This window comes from Ambystoma mexicanum, chromosome 3q (genome assembly GCF_040938575.1).
Source record: "Ambystoma mexicanum isolate Mex_15411 chromosome 3q, UKY_AmexF1_1, whole genome shotgun sequence".
Lineage (NCBI taxonomy): Eukaryota > Metazoa > Chordata > Amphibia > Caudata > Ambystomatidae > Ambystoma > Ambystoma mexicanum.
The window spans coordinates 990,342,552-990,369,869 of record NC_090926.1 but is presented as its reverse complement, the minus strand read 5'-3'; the positions used below and the strand labels follow the sequence as shown (position 1 = coordinate 990,369,869).

The 27,318-nt window shown below is 44.6% G+C and overlaps 1 protein-coding gene across 1 annotated transcript in view; it reads right to left on the bottom strand.

The window, feature by feature from the left end:
- NPLOC4 (NPL4 homolog, ubiquitin recognition factor) overlaps positions 1-27,318 on the bottom strand; it is an 847,851-nt gene that overhangs the window by 798,152 nt on the left and 22,381 nt on the right. Inside the window, exon 2 of the mRNA XM_069655142.1 lies at positions 15,043-15,123. Coding sequence (XP_069511243.1) covers positions 15,043-15,123 — 81 coding nt within the window. The remainder of the gene's footprint in view (positions 1-15,042; positions 15,124-27,318) is intronic.

Genomic DNA, 27,318 nt, shown 5'->3' with positions numbered 1-27,318 from the left:
ATGCAGCACAGAGAATAAGAAAAGCGCTAGATAAATAAACGAGATTGCGCATGAGAGCAGATTGCCCACGCCCAGATCTAGCAGTGAAGGTGGAGGAAGCTCCAGAGCTAGACCCCAAGATGCTGGCATTCGTCACCAAGTCTCCCAAGGACCTATGGAAGGGTATGGAGAGGTCTTGGAAAAGCTGCTAAGAAAAGGTGCTGGATCTTAAGGGGCCTTTGGCCAAAATAATAGATCTAGCAGAAAGAGTTGCAGCCACTGGCGAAGAAATCAACGCAGACATCCTAGCCAACTGGGCTCAGAGGGCAGTTTGTCTATTAGGAAATGCCAATTGCACAATTTCCTCTGAAAGGAAAAAAGGACTCCTCCTAAAGATTGAAGCAAAGTTGAGCGACCTCGTCAATTATGGGGCAGGCAAAGCAGATCCGGGCCTGTTCTTCGGAGAGGCATTCAGGAAGGAAATAGGGATATTTGTAAGGAACCTACACCTCCCAGGAGAAGGCACAAGACTCAAATCAAGATGATTTTCCAGAGTAGAGTTTTTGCCAGGAATGGTCGCTATCGAGGTCGAGGAAATCAGAGCACAGTACTGGGAAGTGAGACAACAGGACTCCTTTCCGACCAGAGGAAGATTTCCCAGAGGACACAGGAGCATGGGAGCCGGAAGAGCACAAAGGTCTAGCACAGGTGAGAACCAGCGCCTATCCGCCAGTAGGGAGTGGGGGGTGGTGAAGGGGGAGCAGCAGTTCTGGTAGAACCGGCGCAAGCTTTGCAGCAATGCTTGGGTGTTGCAGATTACATTAGGGTTACAGATAGAGTTTGTGCAGGATCCAATGCAAGAGACATACCCATGCCCTATTGACATGACAAGCAAACATGATGCAAGCAGAGCGGGAACTCCTTCACAGCGAGCTAAAGCAGCCTGAAAAGAAGAGCCAATCGAATCCTGCACCCAAGCTCCCAGATTTGTGAGCAATATGTTCCTGGTCCACAGAAAAGAGAAAGCGAGACCGGACATAAACCTAAAAGAGCTAAACAGTTGGGTGAAATACAAGCATTTTAGGATGGAAGGTATCCAACAGATGACACACACTTTTGAGAAGGGGACTGGTTATCGAGATTTACCTAAAAGACGTCCACCTCACCATACCCGTAGAAGCCACATATCATATGTTTATCGTATTCAGCTGGGAAGGGCGATTATGGCAGTTCAAGATGCCCTTCGGTCTTGCATCGGCGCTGTGGGCATTTACTAAACCCATGATACCAATGGCAGCTGCCGTCAGAGAAAGGGATTTGTATAATTATATACCAAGACAATACCCTGCTATTAGCAGACAACAGGGTCAAGCTAAAACATCCTGGGTGAGGGACTGCTTGACGTCGCTAGGGTTCTTAATCAACCCACAGAAGACAGGACTCAGACGAGACGACTCAACTTCTTGGGGCTCGTAGTAGACACGGAAAAAGGCGACGAGAGAGACCTGAGATATCAAGAAGGAAATAAGAGCATGTCTCGACCAATGTTCCCTCTAAGCTGTGCGCATGTGCGCTTGCCCAACTTCCTTCTGGGTGCCGCTCAGAAGAATTTTAGCAGCACACACTGACCATTCCCACCTAATCAATAAGATGTAATAATGCACAAGGCACAGCAGGTACCTAATATTTGCTTTCTCTCAAAATGAAGCTAAATTATATGGACTAGTACTGATATTCTGGTCTAGCATATTTACATTGCCCTACTATGCAAGCTTCACCTTAAAACACCTCAAACCCTAAAAGTAGAAAACATCCACAATAGGTTAAAACTAATATGAAAAAGTTACTGCATGAACAGAAGATATAATTAAGAGCTGTTTGCACACATTAACCAAATTATATCCCCTGCCGAGCCATGACTCCTATACTTAACTACCACACGTATACCTTAGACTTGATCTTCCGCCCCAGGCCTCGTACAGTTATGTTACCAGACAACCTTGACTCTGCCTACCTTGGCTCTGCAAAATGTTGCCAGACTTGTACCTACATCCACTTGTTTAATGTTTCTAATATGAATAACTTAATAAGCACAAGTATTGCTGTTACTCAGGGCGCCTCAGCACACGCGTAACCCAGACTATGTAGCATAATTGTAAGCTCAAATATCAGATACTGAGGGCAAGTAACCAGGCTACTTGAATGTTTAACCTCATCCCACGATTCCTATTCTTTGTACGTATGTCACACAAGCCCTTTGAAGCAGCCCCCCCTTGCAAGTTAATGCCTTCTAAAACTCAAATATTTATTTGCCTTCTAAAGATTTTGAGTAGTCAAATGTCATGTCTACTTTATAAGTGGAGAGCTTGCAATATCATTTACCTGGCCTGCAGAGGATAATGGGTATGGACTATGCCTGCCATTATTTCTATATAGTATTAGGGCAACAGATATTCAAATTACTAGAATGCTTTTCACACAATCTGTGTTTGTTTTCTGATGGATAGGATACTGTAGGAACAGTCTAGGAAACTGTGCCTTCAGTTTCTTTCTCTGCTCAGCTGCTGAGGGCTTTTCGATATGATGTGTTTGCATTTATTGCCTCTAGCATCCCCATTTATCTTGTCCAACTGATAACAGCGAATTTCATAAGAAGGGTCCCTAGTTAAAGAAGAAAGCACTGAATCTGTTGTACCTATGAACATTGCTGCTATTGACTTAAAAGGCAAATATATGTGTTTTTCTTCAACAGTGCTCCAGACAAAACCTCAGACTCTAGTGGAATTGTGTCTAGACTGTGGTGCGAAATGGTGGGCAAAACTAAGCTGTATTATGTATCCTGTCATATCACTTCCTATGTCAGGGTTACAAGGAGGGCTCTGATATTATGTTACTCCCTACTGCGAATCAAATTATTTTTCAGGGAGTAAGAAAGTAATTAGCGTTGCCAGTAGGGCAATTTCATGTTTATTAAAATATGTGCTTTCCCCTTAAAATTCCTCTTGAGATTGGGCAGTAGTATTATTTGAGTTTCTACCAACGGCACTGCTCTGCAGGTCACGGATTCAAAAGAATATTAGTGGAACTTTGTAGGTAGAAGCAGGGGGTAGGTTCTTATATGTTCATAGTTTCCTGTTTTTGTTGGGCACATTTTCCTGTTTTTAGAGAGTAACAATGGATCGTGTATATGTCTCTTAGCTGTACGGCTGGTTTTGGGAAAATGTCACAACTCACAGGACCATGTAATGTGTATAGCAAGCAGAGGCATTCTGTGGTGCAGTTATTCAAATGCAATTATCGTCCTTACACAAATTTAAAGGCATATTCTCATGGGCCTTGAATTACTTTATTAAAGTTGGACATGAATTCCTATTTGCAGGTTTTCTGACACATTCCTTTTAGTTGCCATTATTTCATTTGCAAAAATGTTATTCTGTCTGGATTTTTTGACAGTCACATCAGTGATAAGTGATACTTGCTTTTTTGTAATAAACAAGTAATTTTCTCAAATGGTTTTACACACTTTCTGCATGGTCTCTAAGCAGTGTCGAAAAATGAATAGCCACAATTAAACCTATTGTTTAACCCGACCTCACAAAGCTTTTTTGTGCTTACAAATTATTTTATCTGCACATGAGTAATTTTGGTAAGGAAACATGGCATATTTTGAAGTCTTGGACTGGTTGATGAGCTCTCCTTATAACCACAAAAGATTTGGTTTTTTTAAGCCTATATGTTTGGAAAAAGTGTTTCAAGATACACCTTTCACACTGACTCGTAAGAATTGCAGTGGTTGGGAAGGAGAAATTCCATGCCAAACTCTTTCGAGATGGTAGCTCACCAACTATGCATGCTCACAAAGTAGCAAAGTAGCCTCGTAATTTAGTTGCACACATGGAAAATAAATTGCGCACGAAAGCCAAGTATTTCCGCACTTACGGAAAAATAATTAGAGGGAACATTGGTCTCGGCAAACAAATTATCTCACTTCGAGTACTGCAGAGAATAGTAGGACTGTAAGCGTCCTCCACTCAAGCATTATTCCAAGGACCCCTTCATTACAGGGTGTTGCAAAGGTTGAATATCAAACACCTTCAGCAGGGCCTGAGGGACCAGCAGACAATACCACTAAACCAAGATTCAAACACAGAGTTACAGTGGTAGCTACAGAATATGGAAGCGTTGCCCGGGCGTGCCCTTTTCGGGGACCGGCCAGACCTACTAGTGGAATCAGAGGCCAGCAAAGCAGGCTGGGGGGTGCGCAGTGGCGAGTTAGGGACAGGGGGAGATGCAGCACAAAGGCATTTCTGCTGCATATACACTGTTTAGTACTGTTATCTGGGTAATTCGTGATAAAAGCTTGTATGAAAGGCAAAGCGAGCTGTTGCATCCTGCTGAAGATGGACAACATCTCAGCAGTCAGATATATAAATCAACTGGGAGGGACGATGTCCATCCAGGCTCCTGGCAGAACTAGCGAAAGATTTCTGGTATTATTGCCTGCAGACGCGGATCTCTGCGACAAGCAAGCATCTTCCGGGAAACTCTGCATGTGAGAGCAGACTGGCATTCGCGGCACTTGACGGATTCCAGCGACTGGAAGCTCGACGCAAAGGTTTTCAAGCAAGTGGAACAACTATGGGGTCCCATAGACACAGACTTGTTTGCCTCAGGGCTGAACGCACAAAAGAATCGGTATTTCAGCTGGAGAGGATGGGCACGAGAAGCTGCGCTATGAGTTTACCTCATTCATGATGTTGAGCATTGTGCTGGCGAAGGTTCGCAGGGAGAGAGCGACCATAATAGTCCTGGCACCCATATGGATATGGAAGTCACAAGTGTGGTTTCCAGCTCGGATGGAACTTTCCTTGGATTTCCCACAGATTCTCCCATCAGAAGAGCACCTGCTCACGGTCCCAACTGGGTCATTTCATCCTCAAAGAGTGAAGGGGACACTTCCCCGGAAGGCATGCAAGGTATAAGGCAAAGATGGACACTTCTATGAATTTAGGAACAGGCTTCAGGGCTCATTGCAGACTTGTGGGCTCCCTTCACTCGTAGGAGCTATGACGCAGCACGGAGCCGATGGGCGGCCTGCTGCATTAGGAGAGATCTTCATCCTTTTTCTGCCCCTGTAATAGCAGTACTTATTTTCTGGCTACCCTTCTAGGAGAGGGCAAAGCCTTCAGGACCATCAGAGTATATAGGTCAGTGATATCAGCAGGTCATTAGCAGGTGGACGGTGCACCACTAGGGGACCATCCATAAGTAGTTAATCGCATGAAAGGGGCTTGTTTCCGAATTGCGCCAGGGGTGAAATACTCGCAGCTATGTGACGTGAACATAGTGCTGCAATTCCTAGCAAGCTGGCCGGCATTTAAATACTGGTCCCTGAAGCAATTGTCAGGCAAACCCGCTATGCTGTTATGCTTCATGTCGTGAAGGCGAGTTTCAGACAAAGCATTAGAGGTAGTTAAGACGACGTATGTCCCAATGGGATTACCTTCACGCTCACTAGGAGGACAAAGACCAACTCCTCTTCAATCTCAAATCCTTATCCGACCGGTCAGCCACAGCTGTGCGTAGCACCGTTTATCTGGGAATACGATAGGACAGTGGAAATGCACCCGGCAGGGGTGTCTCAACTGCTAATAGCGAGTAAGAAACTGCATAAAGCAGTGGCTACAGGCACCATAGCCAGATGGGTCCACGAGGTCATGCATAAATGCCCCATCAGAGCTAGCGGGGATTGATCCAACACGATTTGGACTGCATTCAGTGAGGGGCTATGGCGTCCAAGGCATTCACAGCAGGAGTAGCTCTGGTGAGATTTTGCGCACAGCAGACTGGGCTAGCGATAGTGCTTAAGACTTTTTACTTTAAGCCAGTGACGTCAATGACAGGGGAGCAATGATCTTTAAACAAGCATAATGCTAGTCTCTGGTCTCGAAATAGAATGGAGATTACCCCTGCATAAGGCACAGGGAGTCTTGATTCTATTAAAGACACAGAGGCGACCATTACTTTCCCACCCAGTGCAGGCCTTGCATATGACGGACATGTTAATATGTTACATTTCTGTCCAGTATATCTGGCAATACAAGCCCCACCCTGAACAGTGTTATTGTCCGTTTTGCAGGAGATGACCGGAAGACGTCTTGAGCGAGTGGGAAGGAGCGGCCGATTGCCAGGGCGCCGGTGGCAAAACAGAGCGTCTCTGGGAATGGGGTACAAGGTTCAGAAGACCCACGTTCAAGTTTGTTTTTCGTTTGAACATACTTTGCAGTTCCAATTGGGACGTGGTTAAGGATCAGTTCAGCGTATCCAAAGAGGAGGCAGAGCACAGAAACAGGATGTGGATACTAGCCAGAAATAGGAAGGTCTACAGAGGACTGAAGGGATAAAGGGAAATGTAGTCGACACATTTTTTTTTTTTTTAAATCTGAGATGTGTGGCATTTTCTGTTTTATTTTTTGAAACTGCTGAAGAGTAGAAGTAAAGAATTTAAGCATAATGCTCGCCTGTGTCTTTAATAGAATCAAGACTCCCTACACAGTATGCAGGGGTAATATTCATTCTCCTGCTCAAAATGTACTTGTCTAATTATGTCCCAAGCCCAATTTCAAGACTGCACACTGGAGGCGAGATGTACTACTAGTTGGCTATTTACAATAAACGGCCACATACATGTTGATCAGAAACTCCCCATCTCAAAGTCAACATTGCTGAAAGAAGCGTTCAACAAAAAGCACACCAAGACTAAAAGGGTCAAGAAAAAGAGAAAACCAAGACCATCAGAAACCTAGTTTTAGAACATTTTTAGTAGAAAATTAGCAGTGGCAATTCTAAGAGTTGGCCCGCTATTGCCGTAGATAGGCTAGTGATGATGATGCTTGCTTCTCTTTTTTACATACCAGGTACTACAGTCATTCAGCTAAACTGGTACTACAAGACCTGCACCTAAAGAATGAACCCAGAAGAGATATATGAGCCCCAAGCCCGTGGGACCCTTTAGCTCAGACTTATTAAATGAAGACCCTACATTTAAAAAATGTTTTTACGTTCCAAAGTTGGTGCTTTTCTGATTGCCAAAGGAGGGGCACACAGCACAAACCTGACAAACATCCAACACGTACATTCAGATTTTGTATTCAGATTTCCAAAAGCAGCAAATTCCAGGAAGCCAGTTCAACAAATATTCTGCTAGTACCGGTGGTTTAGAAGCCTAGTAATACCACTACCACTAGGTTCTGTAGCATAAGAAACCATACTTTGAACGTCCATTTCATTCTGAATATCCTGGATCAGATTAGGTGTTCAGAAAGATTTTGGCACTGTGATGTTTCAAAGGAGAGAAATGCCTGCATTCAAATATGAATGCCTCCATCAAAACATACAGAACGCTAGTCATTTTAGAACGCCCCTTCTCCAAACTCAGGCACAAAAGAAACCTCCAATTGTTTCTGCGTTGTGTGTCTCACCACATTTGTACAATCTTGTGTTAAAGCGCTTGGATGGAGAGTTCCACAAGATGTGCTATACAACTGAATTCAAATAGATGGCCAGAAGGGTGACCAAAACCAGAAACAGGCAATTTGGAAACGTATGGTTGTTATTAAAGCTGCTTTAAAGCCACCCCTTCAGAATCTTCGAGGGCACAGTGCACCTCCAATTCTAGATTTGCATGATCATCTAATTAACAAAAATCACACATCCTTTAAAATCAAATACATATTCAAAACATAAACTGCAATTATAGCCCAAGGGATAGCATTCATGCCAAAACCTTTACAACATTCCTCGTTTTGCATAACACACACAAGAAAGAAGTCCAATACATCACCATCATAAAGGTATGGAGAGTATATGTTCCACAATAAAAGACTAAGGAGCAACAGGAGAACAAACAAATGACACAAGCAGGTTCAATAATACAGACTGTAATCAGAGATTTAATGTATAACTCAAATGGTAACATCACTGCTTGGAACCCTAGCCCATAAACCCAATACAAGCACATAGCTATGAAAACCGTGGGTGGAAATACAGAGCTCTGAGTCACTGGACAACTCTAGCTAAGCCCATGGTCACGCTGCCTCTGAAGGCAGCATTCTTAAGGCTTAGCCGAGTAGGGTATCACTACACAACATTATCACAAGATAAACCTTTGAACCAACAAGGATGTTCTTTGAAGCCTCAATCTGCTAGGGAGCCAACTGGTATTCCATCCCAGAACTATATTTGAGGATTTGTGATTAGAAGAGATGTAAATCAAGGACTTTAAGCAGTTTATGGGGGCTGATTGAAATGATTAGTTTAAAGATTCCACAATTTCTGAAATTACACATATAATAGCAAAAGAGCATTCTATGTTTTCCACTAGAAAATGTGAATGCTGTGGAGCTGTTCTCTTTGTTAAGGTGGCTAAAGAAGTCTGCATAGACCACAACATTTGTAACACACAAAAGTGCATATTTCAGTTTTTATTTACACCCTCAACTCCCCACTTATCCTTAGACTGGGTGATCTGCACCTCCCTGTAGCCCTCCACTCCCACTTGTTCCTTGTAGATACCTTCCTGCCAGATTGCTCGGCCTTCACCTCCCGTTCGCTCCCTTGCATCTGTGCTTGCCTCACTGTGTACTTCTGCCCAGGACTTGTAAAGCGCTCCGTTGCTTCCTGTAGCTAGGTCCGCGCTCAATTGATAGCCTAATAATAATAGTTCATTTTTATTGCACACTGACACCCCAAGGGGCACATTGTTGCTTTACAATCTTCAATAAAAGAAATATATATTATATACATACACAATGCATACCAAATAAAGTTACAATGCATAGAAAAAGAAAAGTTGCAAGCATAGACCAAAAAAACATGTTTAAGGATTTCATATAAGGCAGCCATCTAGAAGAATATTGGGAGGTACAGAGTACCAAGGGCAGGCCGCAGCTACTGCAAACATCGCTATATGTGGCCGCTTAACTGAATCTTGACGCTTAGGAAAGCAGAGCTGAGCGGACTGAAAGCAGCCAACTTCTGAGCTTATCAAGCCACAGCAACCTTGGGAAACGAATAGCTATAAAACGTTAGAATTTATTTTTTCACTTTCAATATGGTAAATGGTGAAGTGTACCCCAGAAAATACTCAAATGCAAATTCATTCCTAATCATGCGTGGAATTCGGTCAGAAGTGAAGCGTACAGGGATTAAATATGCACACAAAAGGAAACAAATGGTAATTATTACACAGTTATTTCCATTTAAAAATAGAGAACAGAGTCCAAGCAGAAGCAAATAAACGTACCCCTTCATTCCTAGTTTGTACTGAGACATGCGACAACCCGCTTACAAGTGTTCAGCTAAAAGTGTGCACAATAGCAAACACCGATAAAGAGGGTAATAATGAGGCATCAGCTCCTTTTCATGTTACAACCAAGTTTGATGTGGCAAGTTATTCCTACCGTTTAAAACAAAAGTTTACATTTTCCAACACCAAAAACTATTGCAGGCACTTTTAACATTTGACTCGCCTGATGTTTTTGGGCTACAACTCACATCAGCCATAGCCAGCATAGTCACTGACAAGGAATCATAGAAGTCATAGTCCAAAACATCCGGTAGGTACAGTTTGCAGAACCATTCCCTACCACCTTCCGGCTATGCACACCATTTAAATTCACCACTTCAGGCATCTGCGTCTCTCACCAACCCAATGCCCTCGACGCCCATCCCATTACTCTCGTTAGCCACATCATACTACTGGAAAATTCATAATATGCGGCTAGTACAACCACTCCTTGATCAAACCCACATCCCTGCATCCATATTCGTCCTCCAAAAACAACACCCCACAAGAATAAACCACATTATACCACTGCTCAAAAAAATCGCCATCATGAAATACACTTCTGCGTCATCAGTCGCGAATAACGTTACCTCATTTGATCAAGACTTCCATTTAAACACTGCCAATACCGCCACACCACGTCCACCCTCCGATCAACAATACAAAATGCAGACATTGCCATCACTAAAGGCCAAAGTCGAACCGCCTAGTTTAGGCCTAATAACTGAATGCAAAAACTTGTTCATAGACCTCCATCAGGTCAACCAATGTGAAAGAAATAATTGTCTAATGAAATCCACTTTCCTTGACCGCTGTAAGGGTGTCCAAGTAGGATGCTGACACAAGGGTGGGGTTTTGGTTGGCAAAGATTTGTATTTATAAGAAAAGAAACCCTCACTATCCCAGTCTTCTAAAAGGGGTTTCCCTGACTCAAACTAATACTTAAGGATCTGTCAGAATGTCTGTCGAAATCAAACTCTACCGTCCTGTGTCAGAACGTACTTCTAACACTACAACTAAAGACTAAGTCAACAGAAAAGTTCCTTCTCCCAGTAGTTGGGTGGTATTCTCAGAACGGTTCTTTGCCAAAAAAGGATGCCAGGGGTAATGACACCCTTCTCTGGTGGTCCGTGGGCTTATTGCTGCCACTCCCAGGGAGGGGGGGGGGGGTTTGGAGTTCTCCTCTGATGCTCAAGGTGCCCTTCCCAGTAATTTGACTGTAACTACTCGGTCGGCGGAGAGCCTCTTGATCCTGCCTCTCTTCCACCCCAGTGTGTCTCTCGTACCTCCAGTTGGCTTCTTTCAGGCGTCGGTACACCACTGGGGCTTACTGGGACTGGAGCGCATCTCCCCATAGCTTCTGCAGAAGCTTGGCAGCTTTGTGCTCTCCTGGGCCCAGAGAAAATTCCCTCATCACCTCGCCAGCATCCTCCGCTCTTCAGTTTCTCCGGTCAGCCGACATGATTCGAAACTCCTGCTCTAGATGGTTTCCACACCTGCTGCCTCTAGCAGCTGTGCTTGACCAAGTCTTCAGTCCTTATCTTCATATAATACTGCCAGCCTCGTTTTGGCGGACTTCAAAGTTTTTTGTTGTTCTTGATGAAATGATCTTCATGCAATCTTGGGGCCACCTCGGACCAATACTAGGGCAGTTAGTAATCTTCATGTCTTCTGTGCTCTTCTTCGTCCTGGTACTTTGTTGTGGTCATTTCTCCTACACTACAGAAATAAATGGATATACTCTCAAAGAAGTTGTTTGGCATGAAGGTGGAGTTAGGGAAGGTTGGAGTGTGATGCTGGCCAACGGGCTGTACCCTAGGTGATCGTTCTTATCCCCAGAGAGGGAGTCCCTTCCCACGAGGTCCTCCCGCATTATACCACCACTAGGGGGACTATTGGGTAGCAGCTGCAACACCCTAGCCTCATAGGAAAGGGAAGTGAAGATACCTTGCAAATAGTCACACCGCACAAATGAACATTCAGTCATACAAAGGTTGCAGGAGGACCAACAGGGGTGTGACAAAAGATCAAACAACTCTTAAGTACTGTCTGCCAAATTGAAAGCACCAAGGGAATAAAATGAATGCTACACTTTATGATTACCAGCTTTCTGCACTTCAGTGCAAACTTCCCTGACTGGAATTCAAAATGCGCCTTCATCCATCTAAAGAGGGGTAGGTAGTGTGACGAATCCTTGGATGTCGTCCCGCCTCCCCTTCCCGTGAGGCCACTACCCGATAGTTCCCCTCGGGCTAATACTCAGTGGGGAGATCTCTTGGGGAGGGATCCACCCTATGGGACTAGGGATGACTGTCCAGAAAGAACGCAATATGCGCAAAACATATCCCCACCTTCCTCATCCTCGTACTCTATAAAGAGTTGCATAATCCCACACACTTCCATGTACATTTGTAGGGTATATGATCTTAACTCCATGAAAAATACTTGGACGAGGAAGAGTGGCGACTACCTCAGAGTCATATGCAAAACTGACGAAGATGGCCACATGAAACCCATTTGAGAGTGAGATCATCAATACTGAGACGAGGAGGAGAGGTTGAGCAATGCAGAGTGCCTCGCGGAACCAACATGAGGTGCCCAGACAATGTGGAACAAGCAAGTTCAAGCCGATGTTAAAAAGGAAATAAAGACTTGTCAGACCCTTGCTGGAGGAGATGGGAAATTCGAATCAAGCTGTAGGAATGGAGATGCCGGGACTGCAGAGCCTGACACACTTGGCCGTCGGCAGAGGCGTCACTAGTAGCTCTGCTGTGGTTGGACCAGAGAAGGAGGCAGTGGGCAGGACAGCCAGCCAATTTGAAGGGCGGACATGCAAGGAGAGTTGGAACTGTGCAGCCCAGGAGCAGAGGAACGTGGTGAGGATGCCGTGATCCCTGGAGAGAACGCGTGAGACCCGAGGAGGGAGAAGACCAGAGACAACCAGAGGTCGCCGGGACTGTTGGTGGGAACCCCGAGGGGCCGCAAGGAACAGGTCTGCGACTCACACCAAAAAAACTAACTGCCTCCAAACGAATCTTCATACTGACAGTAGAAAAAGAAGGTCAGGCGCGCACTCTGGTTCCAAGTCATTTAATCCTGATGTAAGTAATAACAGGGTTGAATCCCAATACAGTTCAAAAAATAATAACAGGGCTGAATCCCAGATGCAAATAGTCCCAACAATGTTAAAAAATTACCAGGGTTAAATCCCAACTGCTACAGTTTCAAAGCACAATAGTTAGTTCTACTCCTCCAAGTACTTTCAAGTCTCAAACTCTAATCAGGGAGGCTGTGTTAGCTGTGTTCCTTTTCAGGTGTTGCTAATTACTTTTTTTCAATTTCAGTCTCAAAGGATTCTGGTTATTGTAGTGATGGCACAAGTGTTTCATTCAGGAGACCAGGAACCAACGCCCCTCTGGAACTGTAGCATCTGGGATTCAGCCCCGTTATTATTTTTTGAACTGTGTTGGGATTCAACCCTGTTATTACTTACATCAGGATTAAATGACTTGGAACCAGAGTGCGCGCCTGACCTTTTTCTACTTAATGTTACAGGAGACCCGGGCTCCAGAGGCAGCAGCACCGGGGCTATTATGCCCCCACTTTGGAGAGCCATATTCATGGTTTTCCTCCCTCCCCCAATTGTGGGTAAGATTTGTGTTTGGAGGGGAGTTGGTTCCTGGTTTCCTGAATGAAACACTTGTGCCATCACTACAATAACCAGAATCCTTTGAGACTGAAATTGAAAAAAGTAATTAGCAACACCTGAAAAGGAACACAGCTAACACAGCCTCCCTGATGAGAGTTTGAGACTTGAAAGTACTTGGAGGAGTAGAACTAACTATTGTGCTTTGGAACTGTAGCAGTTGGGATTTAACCCTGGTAATCTTTGAACATTGTTGGGACTATTTGCATCTGGGATTCAGCCCTGTTATTTTTTGAACTGTGTTGGGATTCAACCCTGTTATTACTTACATCAGGATTAAATTACTTGGAACCAGAGTGCGCGCCTGACCACCTTTTTCATACTGACAGTACCTGGCAGGATAGTGAACCAGGTCTGCAGCTTCAAGAGAAGAGAATCTCCCAGGTTGAAGTAACCCAAGTCATCTTCATAGTCACAGTACCTGGAAGGGTACTGAACCAGGTGGGCTCTGAGGGAAAGGCCAGGGGAAGGGCTGCATACCCCCTGGCATTGTGACCTGTGCAAATCTGACAAAGGCCAGGGGAAGGGAGTCATTCCTGGTGTTTGTCAACATTGTAAAACACAGTGGGAAGCTACAGGATTGCACTGCGAGGTCAGGGTTGCCAAAAAGGTTCACAGCATCAGAAATAATTACTCAGACAGAAGGTCTAACGTGACCATTTTGTGCTATGAAGTGCTTGATATACTAATCACGCGTACAGATCCTTAAATGCATCCCATATTCTTTTCGTTGATAAGTGACTTTCTTGGAGACAATAAAACCAAACTATTCACCCAATTGTCACGAGAAGGTTTTGCTGCAGCTTTCTAAAACCTTAATATTTGTTTTTTCGCCACAATCGGAGCTAGATATATCCACTTTCTTAAATTCAGTATATAAATTGTATGTTAGGGATCCTCTTACTCCCCTTGTGGGATCCCTAGTCCTGGGACATTTTAAAGCACTTTTCTGCCTGAAACAAGCGTCTTCTCAACCTCCTCTCCTCATCTACTCCTGAGACACCATCTATCGGATCTCAATTGTCAAATCGTCATTTGGGCATTGGTCCTCTCTGTTGTCACTCATCTATCAATGTGTTTTCCACTGTTAAGCAAGCACAGGAAGCATACTGCCTTCTATGGACTGAAAGCATCCTTAACAACCATCCAAGCAGCCTGCTCTCTGCCCCAAGTTCCCAGAAATCAGCAGGACTCAAATACTCCTATAAAACCCATTAGACCAGTAGGGCGAGTTCCTTAATTTACATACTCGACCTAAGAAAAATGCACTCGCCTATGGTAACAGGTGAAAAAATATTTACCTCCGGTTTCTATAAAGCGTTGCGTGTCACCAAAATCACACTTCAATTTCAGTATGATGCTGCCACCCAAAGGCTAGCCATGCACAGTGAAGCCTTTGCCATTTACTACAAACACATTTTGTTTTCAGTAAATGTCAAAAAAAGTTTCAACCACCCTATACTCGCCAGCAAGGTAGCGGACCCTGCAAATGGTACTCATCCTTCAAAAAATCTCCTTTCCAACGCGAGTGGGCTAGTAGATTTTGCAAGCTCTAATCAGGAAGGGTTAACTAGGGCCATCCAGTCCAGAGCTCACCCATTACAAGCTTTAAAAGACAAGGACAGAATGTGACTGGCAACAAAAATTACAAAGGGGGAGGGGGGTACATGCATTAACATTACATAACAAAACAGTCATCATAATGACACAGAGAATACAGGGATGTACTAGAGACAAACAGCAATGAATAAATGGGAGATACTCAAACTCACAAAGCTCAAAGGACATTTAAGGGACTCCTAAAAATGAGCATCGTTCAAACCAAGGTCAAAAGTATTTTCTGCATAGGCAAAATGGGATTGTCACAGTAAACAGTCAAAATTGCACTTCCTGAGACTTGAATTTACATATATTGCCTGAGAAAGGCAGGGTGCTGCACCGAAATAGTAAAAACGATCAGTGCAGCATTTTCAATTGAGTAAAGAACAATGCTAGAAACAAGCCAGTGTACCTTCTTCAGAAACGTGGCAGCAGTTTCCCGCTTTGTCGCAGTGATGCGTCGAACCCCATCTGGAGACTGGACACGGACTGTCTGCAAAAAGATCAAGTACATGGTTACACACACAACAATTCCAATGATTATTATGGACACTGCATGTTCACATTTTTGTTGATGGATATAAAGTGCTGCACACCCGTTTCTAACGCTAGCTTCCACACCCGTTTTTAACACTAGCTTCAAGCAATGACGCATTGAAGCATCACTCTTCTATTTAGCGGCGCCTTAAAGCTGCCATTAAATATAATGCAGCTCTGGAAAGAGTTGAAGCCCCTATTACTAGGAATTTCAGTGTTCTAATTAAGATCACAAGGAAACAATCTCCAACTTATTTTCAATAAGCACGTGTTGGTTGGTATAGCACATTGGAGTAGACAAGATGGAATCATTACGGCCATCACTAGAATGTTGCAGGAGGAACTTGGCGTAGCCTGTAATATTGAAATGTTGCACTGTCATGCTATATCCTTACTCGATAAATAGGGCGAGGTGGAGAGAGCAGAAGGGGGAGGCAAGACTAACAGACATACCATTTTTGCCAGTTTGCAATGTCTCTAGGCACAAACGAAAATAGATGCGGTGGAAAAATACTGCAAATCCCAGATTTACATTGGTAGCAAATATGTTTATACCTTGAGCCTTACTGCTTGTGTCGTCCACTGATATGGTAATGTCCCAAAAATTAATGTCCTTGTTAAAGTTAATTGTAAATATCCATCTTGGACATTTAACCAGTCTACGAACACCCTGGCTTCATTCTCATTACCTGTCCAAACAATTAAAATATTGTCTATATAACACATCCACAATCTGAGGTTTATTTCTATATTGATTACATTCTGTATAGACCCTGCTCTCTTCTAACTACTTCACATAAAGATTTGCCACACTATTTTCTAGAGTAGCTCTCATAGCTCTGCCATGGATCTTGCTGTAGACGTCCTTATTGAACCTAGCCCTTCTAATATATAGCCTAGTGTCTCTAAAAGTGTTATGTATAAGAATATGATATACATGCTTTGATACAAATGTTGCAGGCCTCCGTGCATTACAGCTAGATGGAAGATGACATGTATGAATGTACCCAACATATTTAATTTATACAACAATGTCTGGTCATCCTACAATGAACTCTATGCGTAATTCTCTCATAATAGGACAAACAAAACATGTTGGTCTGTATGGCAAGGTCTAAAATAATTCTTGTGACTGGCACATAAAGAAGCACGTTTCTGGTTGTAAGATATTGCAAGTAATGAAGTTCGATGCAGGGATGTATTACCTATAGGAAATGTAAATTCTGTTCTGTCATTTTCAGGGATAGCTACTGCGCACTGTATAATGTGAATTAGTTGAAATTGCATATTCTACTGTCAGCTTTCAGGTACAAGGCATTTTCATACTTTTTCAAAACCCACCATATCACCGATATACATATATACACTTACAGGTTTATGTTTTGTTCCTACCCAAAATAGTACCATCAAGGATATTGAAATGCTTATTTAGTTACGCAAAATGAAAGATTTACTTTTATTAACACCAAAATGTACAACCACCAGATAACACTGGTTTGAGAATTAACTCAAAATAAAAATATTCAAACATTAATGTGTGTGGTATAATCGGGTTTAGTGTAAGTACATAACATTTCCACATACATACCATAAAATGTTACTAGCGCAGAATGGAGCGTTACTTGACCCAACAGTGATTATTAAGCCAGAAGACAAAGGGGTGGTATCACTATCACTGGGAAGAAATGCATAACCAGTTGGTATTTTACGATGTAAACAGAAATGATATGGTTATGTTATGTTAAAGGTTCTTATGCTGCGCACTGTCGATACTTGCGTCATTCCTTGGCACTGTTGTGTCTTTAAAGCAAGAAGGTGAGGATAAGTTAGCGGGTCTACGCAGGAAAAAGTAGCAAGAGAGCTGTGATGTGCTGTTGGCAGCTTTTGTTTGGTTGACACCATTCGTTGAACGTAGATGTGTTTTTTGGATGTTGGCCGTCATGTGGTGTTGTGCGAGGCTATATGTGGTTTGTTTAGTAGTTGTAGTGAAGTGTGTGCGGTTTGTTGTGCTGTAGAGGTATGGTTGTTTAGTTAATAGTTTGAGAGGTGTATGCAGAAGGATGAAGTTTTTTTTTGTAGAGATGGTTAGAGGAGGCGTGTATCCTACACCATCTGTTCTGATTGACTGTTGCATGTATCCCTTCCCCTGTCATGTATTCCGGTGCGATACACTTACCATCCATATGAGTGTGCAGAATAGTGGGTCCTCAGAGGGCTGTATCTTCCCCACCAGAATATTTTCGATCCGTCGCAATTACCACCCACATGGGTTCCTGGAGGTTGGGATGTGTTCCCTGTGTCCCACGGTCCATCAGCTCCGATCTGAACGCCCCTCTCCCCCCACCTTTAATCAGACACGCCACGAGTGGTCTAACCAGCTCGGACCCATCTTTGTACCCCACTTCCTGTTTGACCCCCCACCGCCAAAAGGTAATGGATCTATGTGATCATTGTGCCACCCCTGATAAGAAACAAGATGGCCCCTGTGGCCTCTTGCTTTCTATTGCCCGTTACCTTTTTTTCCCCAAAGACCTGGGAAGCCCAGACTCTGTCCATTCCCCCTGACTCGCTGTTGGGTGGAAGTTCCATATATAGCATTGTGGGGAAGTCCAGGCCAGACTGGCAGGAGCCTTCCCAATGACTGTATGTTGTGGGTACACCCTTGGGGTGGGACCTGGATGAATGGAGTGTTTTACCAAATATGCACTTCATGTTACGGGTGTCTGGTTTCTGGTATGAAACACAATGATTGAGACAGCCCTGCCCGAAACTGGTATGAATGCAGTGTGGAGTGCTGAATGGCTACATACTTGTCCCAATACACATTCTTTGTTGTCTGTGCCTTGAGGGAGGAGAATGGCCTGAATGCAGTGTGAGCCTGATTGGCTGCCTGCCTGCCTGAATGCCCTTCTGAGTGATTGGTTGCCCGAGTGTGACCCAGCAGAGTGAATGAGAGTCCAAACAGTTTATCTGGCGGCCTCTCACTGTTGGAAATTGTTCAGAAGCTGAAGTCGAAACTATATGCTTGATCTCGAACGCTGAGCCCGAAGGAGAAGGTTGACTGCTGTTACCTTCACCGCAATCTGAAAGCCGCCGTGCCGTTGAGACTGATGAGAGGACCTGGCTAGGAGACCTCTCCCTGAGCTGCGAGGGACCATCGTGCACTGCTAACCTTCGCCAAAGCGACCTGGAAGCCACCCTTCGAAAGACTGTCAACCGGAGACGGGGACCACCGAGGAGAATGAAGTAAGGAACCGGACAGCCGTCCACCGTCGTTGACCAGGGTACGGAGGAACGCCACAACCGCTGGAGGCCCGTCGAAGCCGTGTTTCCCAGAAGCGGGGACAGCTTGACACCATGCCACCGCCGACCTGAACCGCAACGCTCCATTGATTAAGACACTGAATTCAAAGCCGCTCTTGCCAGCACTGCCGACCGATTTGTCTCGCCGGAGCAAGTCAAGGCCGTCGACGAGCTGAGGAGCATCCGCTGGTGGGTTTCCCGCCACCCAGAGACTACGGACACGCCGACGACTCAACGCCCTTGCTGGGCCAAAGACTTCATAGACTCTTTTGCGGCAATGAACTATCGTCGTCGAGGTGTATCGCAAGCCTAGTCTTCGCAGGACGTGTACAACCAACCATCGACGAGCACCACCAGGACCGAAGCTACTGCCTCGACTCCTTTTTTCACCCATCCTTCGAGGGACCGCGACGATCCGTGGCTCCTGCCTTAAAGGGAGCAGCTCAAGAAGGATCGGTCAACAACCCGACATCGAACTCTGCTATTCCAGGTACATTGGGGTGGTAGAACCATTATAGAAGGAAATAAGACTCTAATAAACAATATATGGAGTGGGCTTGTATTATATTTTTATTTACAGGTTGCTCAGGTGGGGGGATCCTCACACAGAGCTGTGTCCATTTGTAGGGGCCAGTACTCTGCCTATTGTTTTAACCAACCTGCTTTCCTCCTAGGTCTATTGTTGGTTCACTCCATTCACTGATTATGACATTTGAACAGAGGACAGTTAATGCATGTTAATGGAATCAAAGTATAATTGTGGTACCACATGGAAACTGTATATATTTCCCATTTTAGATTAACTTGAGCACAAAGTGTGTTATTCTGATTGTGTACATAACTTGAGCACAATTATATAAAGAACTGTGTTTTCATTAATAGTGTGTGGACATTCCTTTGTGGGTGCTTGGGGACTACACTGTACTTAAGAACCAGCCTGCATCACCTCCTGAGAGCTTAAGCCTCGATTGCTCTACCTTCGCTATCCTATAGAGAATCTTGGCTGGCATGCTGTATGCTTCCACTCTGCAATATAGAGAGCAGGAGCACAGATACCCCCTTCCAGTCTTTACAGCAGAGGGGAGGGGAGTTACTCCGACTAACTGGAGCAGGGGACACCCCTACAACCCCGGCTTCCATTAGTCCGAGCAATGGGGGGGTATTCAGTATAGGCAACATTTTTAAGTCTCAGTATTTGTAGGTTTCCAAGGGAAGGGAACACCTAGGTCTCCCTCCCATTCGGACTGCTCTCCACCTCCCCGCACTCCGGTCTGGCATACCCTCCAGTCTTTCTGCATCGTGGGTTAATTTCACGGTGAGACAAAGTTGTTCATTCATTTTCACCCCTTTCAGAGATGAAGAGCCAGGTTCTTAAACGTTTTCGGAATTTTAGGTGGTCCCACGTAGTTCTTATTTCTTTGGGGAGGGAGTTCCAAAGTTTTACAGCTAAGCAGGAGAATGCTGATCCACTACATTTTTTTTCTTGTGTACGGTTTAGGTTCTAGGCGAATGACGTTGCTGGATCGGAGTGTTCTAGTATGCTTGTAGATGGTGATTTTCTTGTGTGAATTCTGCTCCTAGGACGTGGATAGCTCTGTGTGTTATGCGCATTGTTTTCAAGGTGATTCGTTTTTGGACTGGGAGCCAATTTTGCACCCTTAGCGCTGGAGTGATGTGGTCCATTCATTAGTGTTTTGGAGTGGTCTAGCAGCCGAGTTCTCTGTATACATTGCAGTTTCTTCAGTAAACCGTTAGTCATTCCTAGGTATAAGCTGTTGGCGTAGTCTATCCTGGACAGGATGGCCAACGTTTCGTAGATGAAGGAGACACATGGTACAATCTTTTTGATTGTGTGTAGATGGAAGAAGCATTTCAAAGTATTGTGTTTAATTTGTGGTTCTAAGGTTGTCTGGGTTGAGTTTGAGGTTGTTAGCGTTCATCCATTGTTCTTTGAGACAGTCTATTAGCGTTATCATCTGCGTAGTTGTAGCAGGTGAAGCGGTGTATTTTGATGGGGGTGGATAAGTGGCATCATATAGATGTTAAAGAGGAGCAGGGATAACGAGGATCTTTGTGGTACTCCACAGATGGCATCCCACGATGCAGATTTGAATCACAATGTCTTTATGTACAAGCACCATACAAATGCACAATAAATAAATACATGGTTTTATCCATATTGTTTGTTCTTTCAGACAAGAAAGATTGAATTCAGTGCAACACCGTGTCAGTGATCCCCATTTCTTCTAGTCTCTTTATGAACATGTTATGGTCGACTGACAAATGCTGCAGAGAAGTATCAGTGCCGAGTTCATGTTGTAGTCTGCTCTATATGGAACGATCTAAAAACCAACAAAGTGCCACCTCGGTCCGCCTCATTGGTCTGAAGCCGACCTGTGCCTGGTCCAGTAGTTTGTTTTCTACGTATTCCACTGTTTGTAAACATAGGTCTCTAGTAGTTTTGCAGGATAGGGGATGTTAGAGATCAGTCTGTAGTTTGAGAGGCCTTCCACATTGCCCGTTGTGTCCTTGAGGAGCGGTTTTATGTAAACCGATTTGAATGCCTGCGGTACTCTGCCCGTTAAGAGCGATAGGTTGAAGAGCGATAGGTTGAAGAGGTTTAGGTAGCATTCCAATGGCGTACCCTGCGGAAGGATTGATCTAAAGATGTCTGGCGGGCAGGATTCCATTGGAGAGCTTGCTGTGTTGCTTTTTTTCCATTCATTTGAGTTCTCCTCCCCTTGACATTTGTGTGAAACTGCCCAGCCCGTTTTGTGGTCCTGGGATAGGTAGGTGAGGGTGCATGGTCTGGTTGATTGGTCTACTTTGTATGATCTGGTGTATATTGTTCATTTTGTTCTTAAAAAGCTATCTACAAGAACACTGCATAGTTTTTGTTAAGGCACTGGTGTATTATTGCATCTGGCAAGGATTTCTTATCTGGTTTATGATACTGAAAAGTTCTTTTTGAGTGTTGGTGGCTTTTGTGATCCGGTCGGCATAGTATTTTATTCACTTTAAGGATTTCTTTTGTATACTCTTTGTTTTTGATAAAATTATTCTTTTGGCTTGGTCAGTTTCTCCTCGATTCTTGTTCTAGTTTCCACTTTTTTTTCTCCATTGCTGTTACGCTCACCTGGCTCCCACAGGGGCGTCGATCTGAACCGGACAGCTGCGGTCTCCACCAATGTGACGCGTAGTGCCGAGATGACGGACTGGCCCACCTAGCTTCGTTTGCTTGGCCTGTAGGAATATTCTTCTGATGGTTTGGAAAGATGAGCTCTCCATCCTGCATTGAGCGCAGGGGCGCGTAGAGAACCAGTTGCTTCACTGGCTCGAAGGAATTGGGGAGTTCCAGAACAATATTGACTCTGAGATTACCGGCAAGACGGCGTATGTAGTTCGTAAGAGTGCAAATATCTGACTTTCACTCTGTCCGATTCCTTGCAGGTTGCAGCTTGACCCTAGCGAAGAGTTCCTCGTGGCAACCGGTAATATTCAGGTAAGGATTTGTATTATCCAACACAGTTCGATAAAATAATTTCTTACTTTTCAGGCGCTGAGAGAAAGTATGAAGTCTCGGGGAATAATGCCTCCGGCGGTAAAATCGGGTAAGTCTATTGTGGTGAGGAGGTTTCCCCTTAATTGTCCCTTTGTTTCACCTTGCTGTCCTTTTGTTTCCCCTTCGGGGCCGGGGTTCGGCGAGGATGCAGTGGAAGCTGCGCCGACCCATGAAGAGGAATAGTACCCCCTGTGGTAAAATCAGGTAAGTCTATGGGAGGTAACTAATATTGCCTCTGTGTATTCCCTTTGCTCACCTTGCAGTTCTTGTCTTCCCCTCAGGTTCCGGAGTGCGGCGGGAACATGCAGAAGGATGCGGTGGAATGTGAAGATGCTGCGAAGGCCGGTGAGTTCAGCGCGGCAGGCGAGTCGACGCGCATAAAATAACTTTTCTTCTAGCTCGAACGCGCGATGGATCGGGAATTCAGGTAAGGATCAAAGGTATTGCTCTTGTTCTAACCTTTTCTCCTTCTTTCTCCCTTTTTTTTTTTTTTGGAGCTCCAGACTAGAGGCGGGCGTGGCAGAAGACTGGATGCAGACTTGCAGGCACGGTGAGCGTTACGCTGCTGGATGCAGAATAACGCGAAGCATGTGCTGCTCTTTGGGCGTGGTTTAAATAGCCTCCCAAGTAGTCCCAGGTAAGTATTCCTCCCCAGCCCCACCCGAGTAAAAAATAGTCCCTAGGTAAAGTAGTCCCTTCCAAGCCTCTTTTGGCTTGGAGCTCTTGCAGCATGGTCTGCAGTCCTATGGCGCCAGGACTGACTCTCCATATGAGACAGGCACCATAGACGCCAGGACTGCACCCAAATAGCCCACAGCAGGGGTTGTTGGGCTTGCTTGGAATAACTTGATGCCTGCTTCCGGGGTTGCTGGACTTGGTCTGGGTCCCCGGGGGTAGGCATCATGACAATTGCCTTGAGGTGTGGCGTGAACCATCTCCCCACTGCTATCTTTCGTGATGGGGTGAGAGTTTTTTCTGGGGCAATGCTGCTGATTGTTTCAGCGATACATTTATGGATTAGGTCCACTTTCTTGTGTAGGTCTCTTGCTTCCAATGTTGCAATCAATGGTTTTGAGGATTCTAGTTCTTCCAAGTTGCCGTTTTGGACAGTCTTCCAATTTCTTATCAAGATCGGCAGGGGTACTTTAAGGGCAGCATTGATGGTTTTGATGGCAGTTGGATCACAAACAGTATAATGAGGTGATCACTCCACAGTATTTGTATTGGTGGAGCAGTTGAGATCAGTTTTTTATTGGTGAACATTACGTCAAGAGTGTGTTCGGCCGAGTGTGTTGCTTCTTTCATCATCTGTCGCAGACTTATTGTCTCAAGCTGCTTAGTAATTTCTGCGAGTTTACCTTTTTTTCTTCAAACCATATGTTGAAGTCCCAGAGGATGATCATGTGGCTTTTGGTGAAATTAAAATAAATGTTGGATGGCCAGACAGCTTCTATGAAGGAGTCTATGACGTTTGCGTCGTAAGTGGTTGGTTTACAGACGAGTACGAATGGGAGGTTTGTTTGTGGGTCCGATGTCAGGTGAAAGACGAAGGATTTGCAGTTCAGGATGTTCAGCGGGCCCGCTTTTATTTTTAGGTGTTCTTTGTAGGGTACTGCAGGTCCTTCTTCTCTTTTTCCTTTACCTGTATACATTAGAAGTTGTTGGGTAGACAGCTGTGTAGCGCGACTTTGTGGCTATCATCTAGCCAGGTTTCTGTGCCTAATAGGATGTCCATTCCACAATCGTTCAATAGATCATAGATCTCTATAGTGCGATTGCAACCTAATAAACCCAGGATCGATGTTCAATGTATTTTTTTTACTTAATATAGTGTTCTGCTTTGTTCTTGCATTCATCTGTGTGTGGCCTTGTAGGGAAGTTTACTAATTCTCAGAATGTGGGATGCGTTATGTTGGGTCAGATTCATCATTGAGTAGATCGGTTAGGTTTCATATTGGGACCATGACTTCTTTTGGCTCCTCTTCTATGTCTAGTTGCTGTTGCTACAGCCCCTTTGGGTTCTGGTGTTGTACAAGTTGATATTGTTTCTCATCTTTCTCCTTCAGTATGTTTGTGCCTTTTTCCTGCGCGGTCCTGGTATCCTTTTGGGGTGTCTAACATTTCCGGTGGTCGTTTTCTGTCCTGTAGAGTGGTCCGTAGAGGAGGTATGGTGTTAGGTATAATTATTAGCTTGGTCCAATGGTCATGATGATGATAACCTGTTGTCTCTGCCATGCTTTCAAAAATCCACACAGAAATGCAGTTCAGTCTTCTCTGATGTCGCAGTCGGTGGCAGCGCTGGCAGCTCCAGTTCCTGCGAGTTTAGTCATTGTAGAGCTGGTAATGCCTCTTGGTGTTGTTGGCTGATGGGGAGTGGTCCATCTACCAAGGCCCTCGGTAGATCCTGAATTGGCTTTTGAGGGGGACACAGTGTCTTGGACAATGGGGCTGTCTTTAGTGGCTGTGGGTTATTGTACGTCTTCATCTTCTTCAGAGGACAAAGGTTTTCCCCACTTTTTGAAGGCATGTCCACTGTCAGTGCTCCCCAACCCACTGCCACCGATGTACTGCCGCCCACTTGAGATGGAAGGTCTACTCACAAGCATCTCATAACCATTCCAAGAGGCTCTTCTTGGGTTCAGGATCCGTGGTGGCGTTTCCTTCAGACAGGTGAGATGTTGTGGGTGGTCTAGATTGGCAGCATCTAGGGTATCATCTTACCCTTTTGGTTCTTGATCTAGGATTGAGAATTCCAAACCTGCTCAAATCTCCCAGACAACTCGGTCCCAAAGTGCAGAACTAGTGGCTACCCAGGATTCTCTGGTTTCAGTGGTGTCATTAGTCTTCGCACGACATAGGTCAACCTCGATGTGTGGGTCTTTGAAGCCCACTTCTAACATGTGTAAAGAGCACCTCAAAATGTAAGGGTTTTCAGGGGTTTTTATTGAAATCTTTGTGAGTCATGGGGAGGTCCATCTCCCATTGCGCCTCTTGTGCTAACCCTTCTCCCTAACCCAGGCATCCCTGACCCCCAGGTTAGAATATACAGGTTGACCCCTTACTGTCCAACTCCATCTTCTCCTAGTTGGGAGGACCTAGAGGCAGAATGCTTTACGGTCTCAACTCTCTCAAGAACTTCCCAACTTTCCTTACTCCATCCAGTTAAGTTTACTACTGGTACAGATGGTGCCTTACAGGTACCCTGTAGGATTCACTCCCATCAAGCTCACTCTCACCTCTCCTACTCTATCTCCCCATTCCTTTTGTCCCACTCCTCCCACCAATCTTCTATCCCTCTAAGGTTTTCCACTCCCTCTCTCCCTCCCTCCCTCCCTCCAGGTCTCACCTCCATCCTTTGCTGATATTCCTACTTATTCCCTGTCCCCTCCGCCACACTCATATTCTCGCCCCCTCCCATCCCCGCCCCCCCCCCCCAACTAATCCATTCAACATCCACTTCACAACCACTCCTTAAACTAATCTTGGTAAATGTTGGTTCATGTTAGCAGGCCCCATTTGGGGTGCCACAAAGTTAAGTGCTGATCCATTGAGGGTCCTGGCTATCACACAAATGCCTGGTTTCCAGCCACCACACTTCCAAGTCATCGTTCTTTGGTGCGTATTTCCCCAAGAACAGGCTTCTTTGGGATCTCAACAAACATTCGATGACCAGGTGTTTAACTGATTCCACAGCATTTGCACAGGATCGACAGTTATTGTTTTGGGTCTCAGCTTTACGTCTAATGAATAACATTTCCTTTGCAGGATAAAGATTTAAACGCAGCCACAGATATTGGTCTCGATGATACCTACATGGAAATCTTTCCAGATACTTTACAGTCGTATTTACACCCCTAGCCTCACTACCCAGATCTAATGTAGTGGTATATTTCGCCCTTTTATTATGAGTTGCGATCCAATCACTGTATGACAGTTTTTTCTTTGCAGCACAGGGGTTATTTAATAATGTTTCTATGTCAATATTGGCATAGGTCAGTTGGACCATAAAAGCTGGTGGCAGCTGTCTCTTTGCCACCATCACCCGGCTGCACTGAAGCTTTTTTTGGCTGCAACACGCAGGCTTCGCGGGTCCGTTACTCTTCGTTGGTTTCTCCCGGCCAGATGGACCTCACAGAACAGTGGGGAAACTGCTGTTGGGTGGGTTGATGGTTCTCTTTATTTAGCGGTTGTCACAACATTTGGAAGTACCTGTGTCAAAGCCAGTAATTTTGTGGTTTCTTCAACAACCAGTGTCAAATTGTGTTGTCTTCGCAACTGCACGATACCTGCATAGGGCTCGTGTGCAAAGAAAGATGGCTTTGAAATAGACTCTGAAGTCGAGTGTTTTCATTTTTTGTACTCTGGTTTTGTAACACATTTGACAATGAAACCGCCTAGGCCAGACGCACGATTATCAGAATGGTACGAGGCTGCGAGCAATGCTCTCTGTTATGCGGTCTTATTTTTTTTAACATCATGCGTTTTTATTTTTTATTACTAGTTGTTAAGCCCCAAATTGCCACCTATTTCACACAGGACACGCATGCATTCCTCATAAAAGGAGGTTTAAAGTAATACTTCTCTTTTAGAGAACATCATTCCTAACCCCTTATACTAAAGAGCTAGCAGTGTCGGCTTCTGCGTCACAGTCCCCACACTCTGGAACTCTCATCAGAAACAAACAATCCCATAACACCTTTAAAAAACGAGTAAAAACTTTTCGTTCAATAAATATGAGTACAACTTTTTTTTTGTTACCTACGACTTCTACAACTCACCTTTTGCCTTCTTGTACCAAACGCTGTGATACACTTGGGTATGGGCATTACAAAATGTTTAAAATAAAATGGAACCTTCAGGGGCGTTTAGTGATAAATGTCATACATTTCTTTAGAAACACATAGGAATATAGCTATTGGCTACCTAATTCTGCCCAGGTAGACAATTAGGTAGGTTTAGCTAGTTTTCAAATTATACTTTCCTCAGCTTTACCCACAATCAATTATGGTCCACTATCAAAAGAGGAGTGACAGTCAGGATAAGCCACATACAGAGGGCGAAAGCCTTTCTTCAAAGCCTGTTATCCCAGAAATCTGAGGCATTTATGAATGGTAGACATGCCTGATCAAAATCAAAGAGTCCAGCAGCTAGTCCAGTCTACCCCTGCTTACCTGCTGGATACTGCGTTTCTTTGCTTCTCTGTTGGAGTTCCTGAAGTGTGCTTGCACCTTTAATTTGTGAAGGACATCTTATTTAGCCACCAGGTGACACACAGCACCGGCGCGC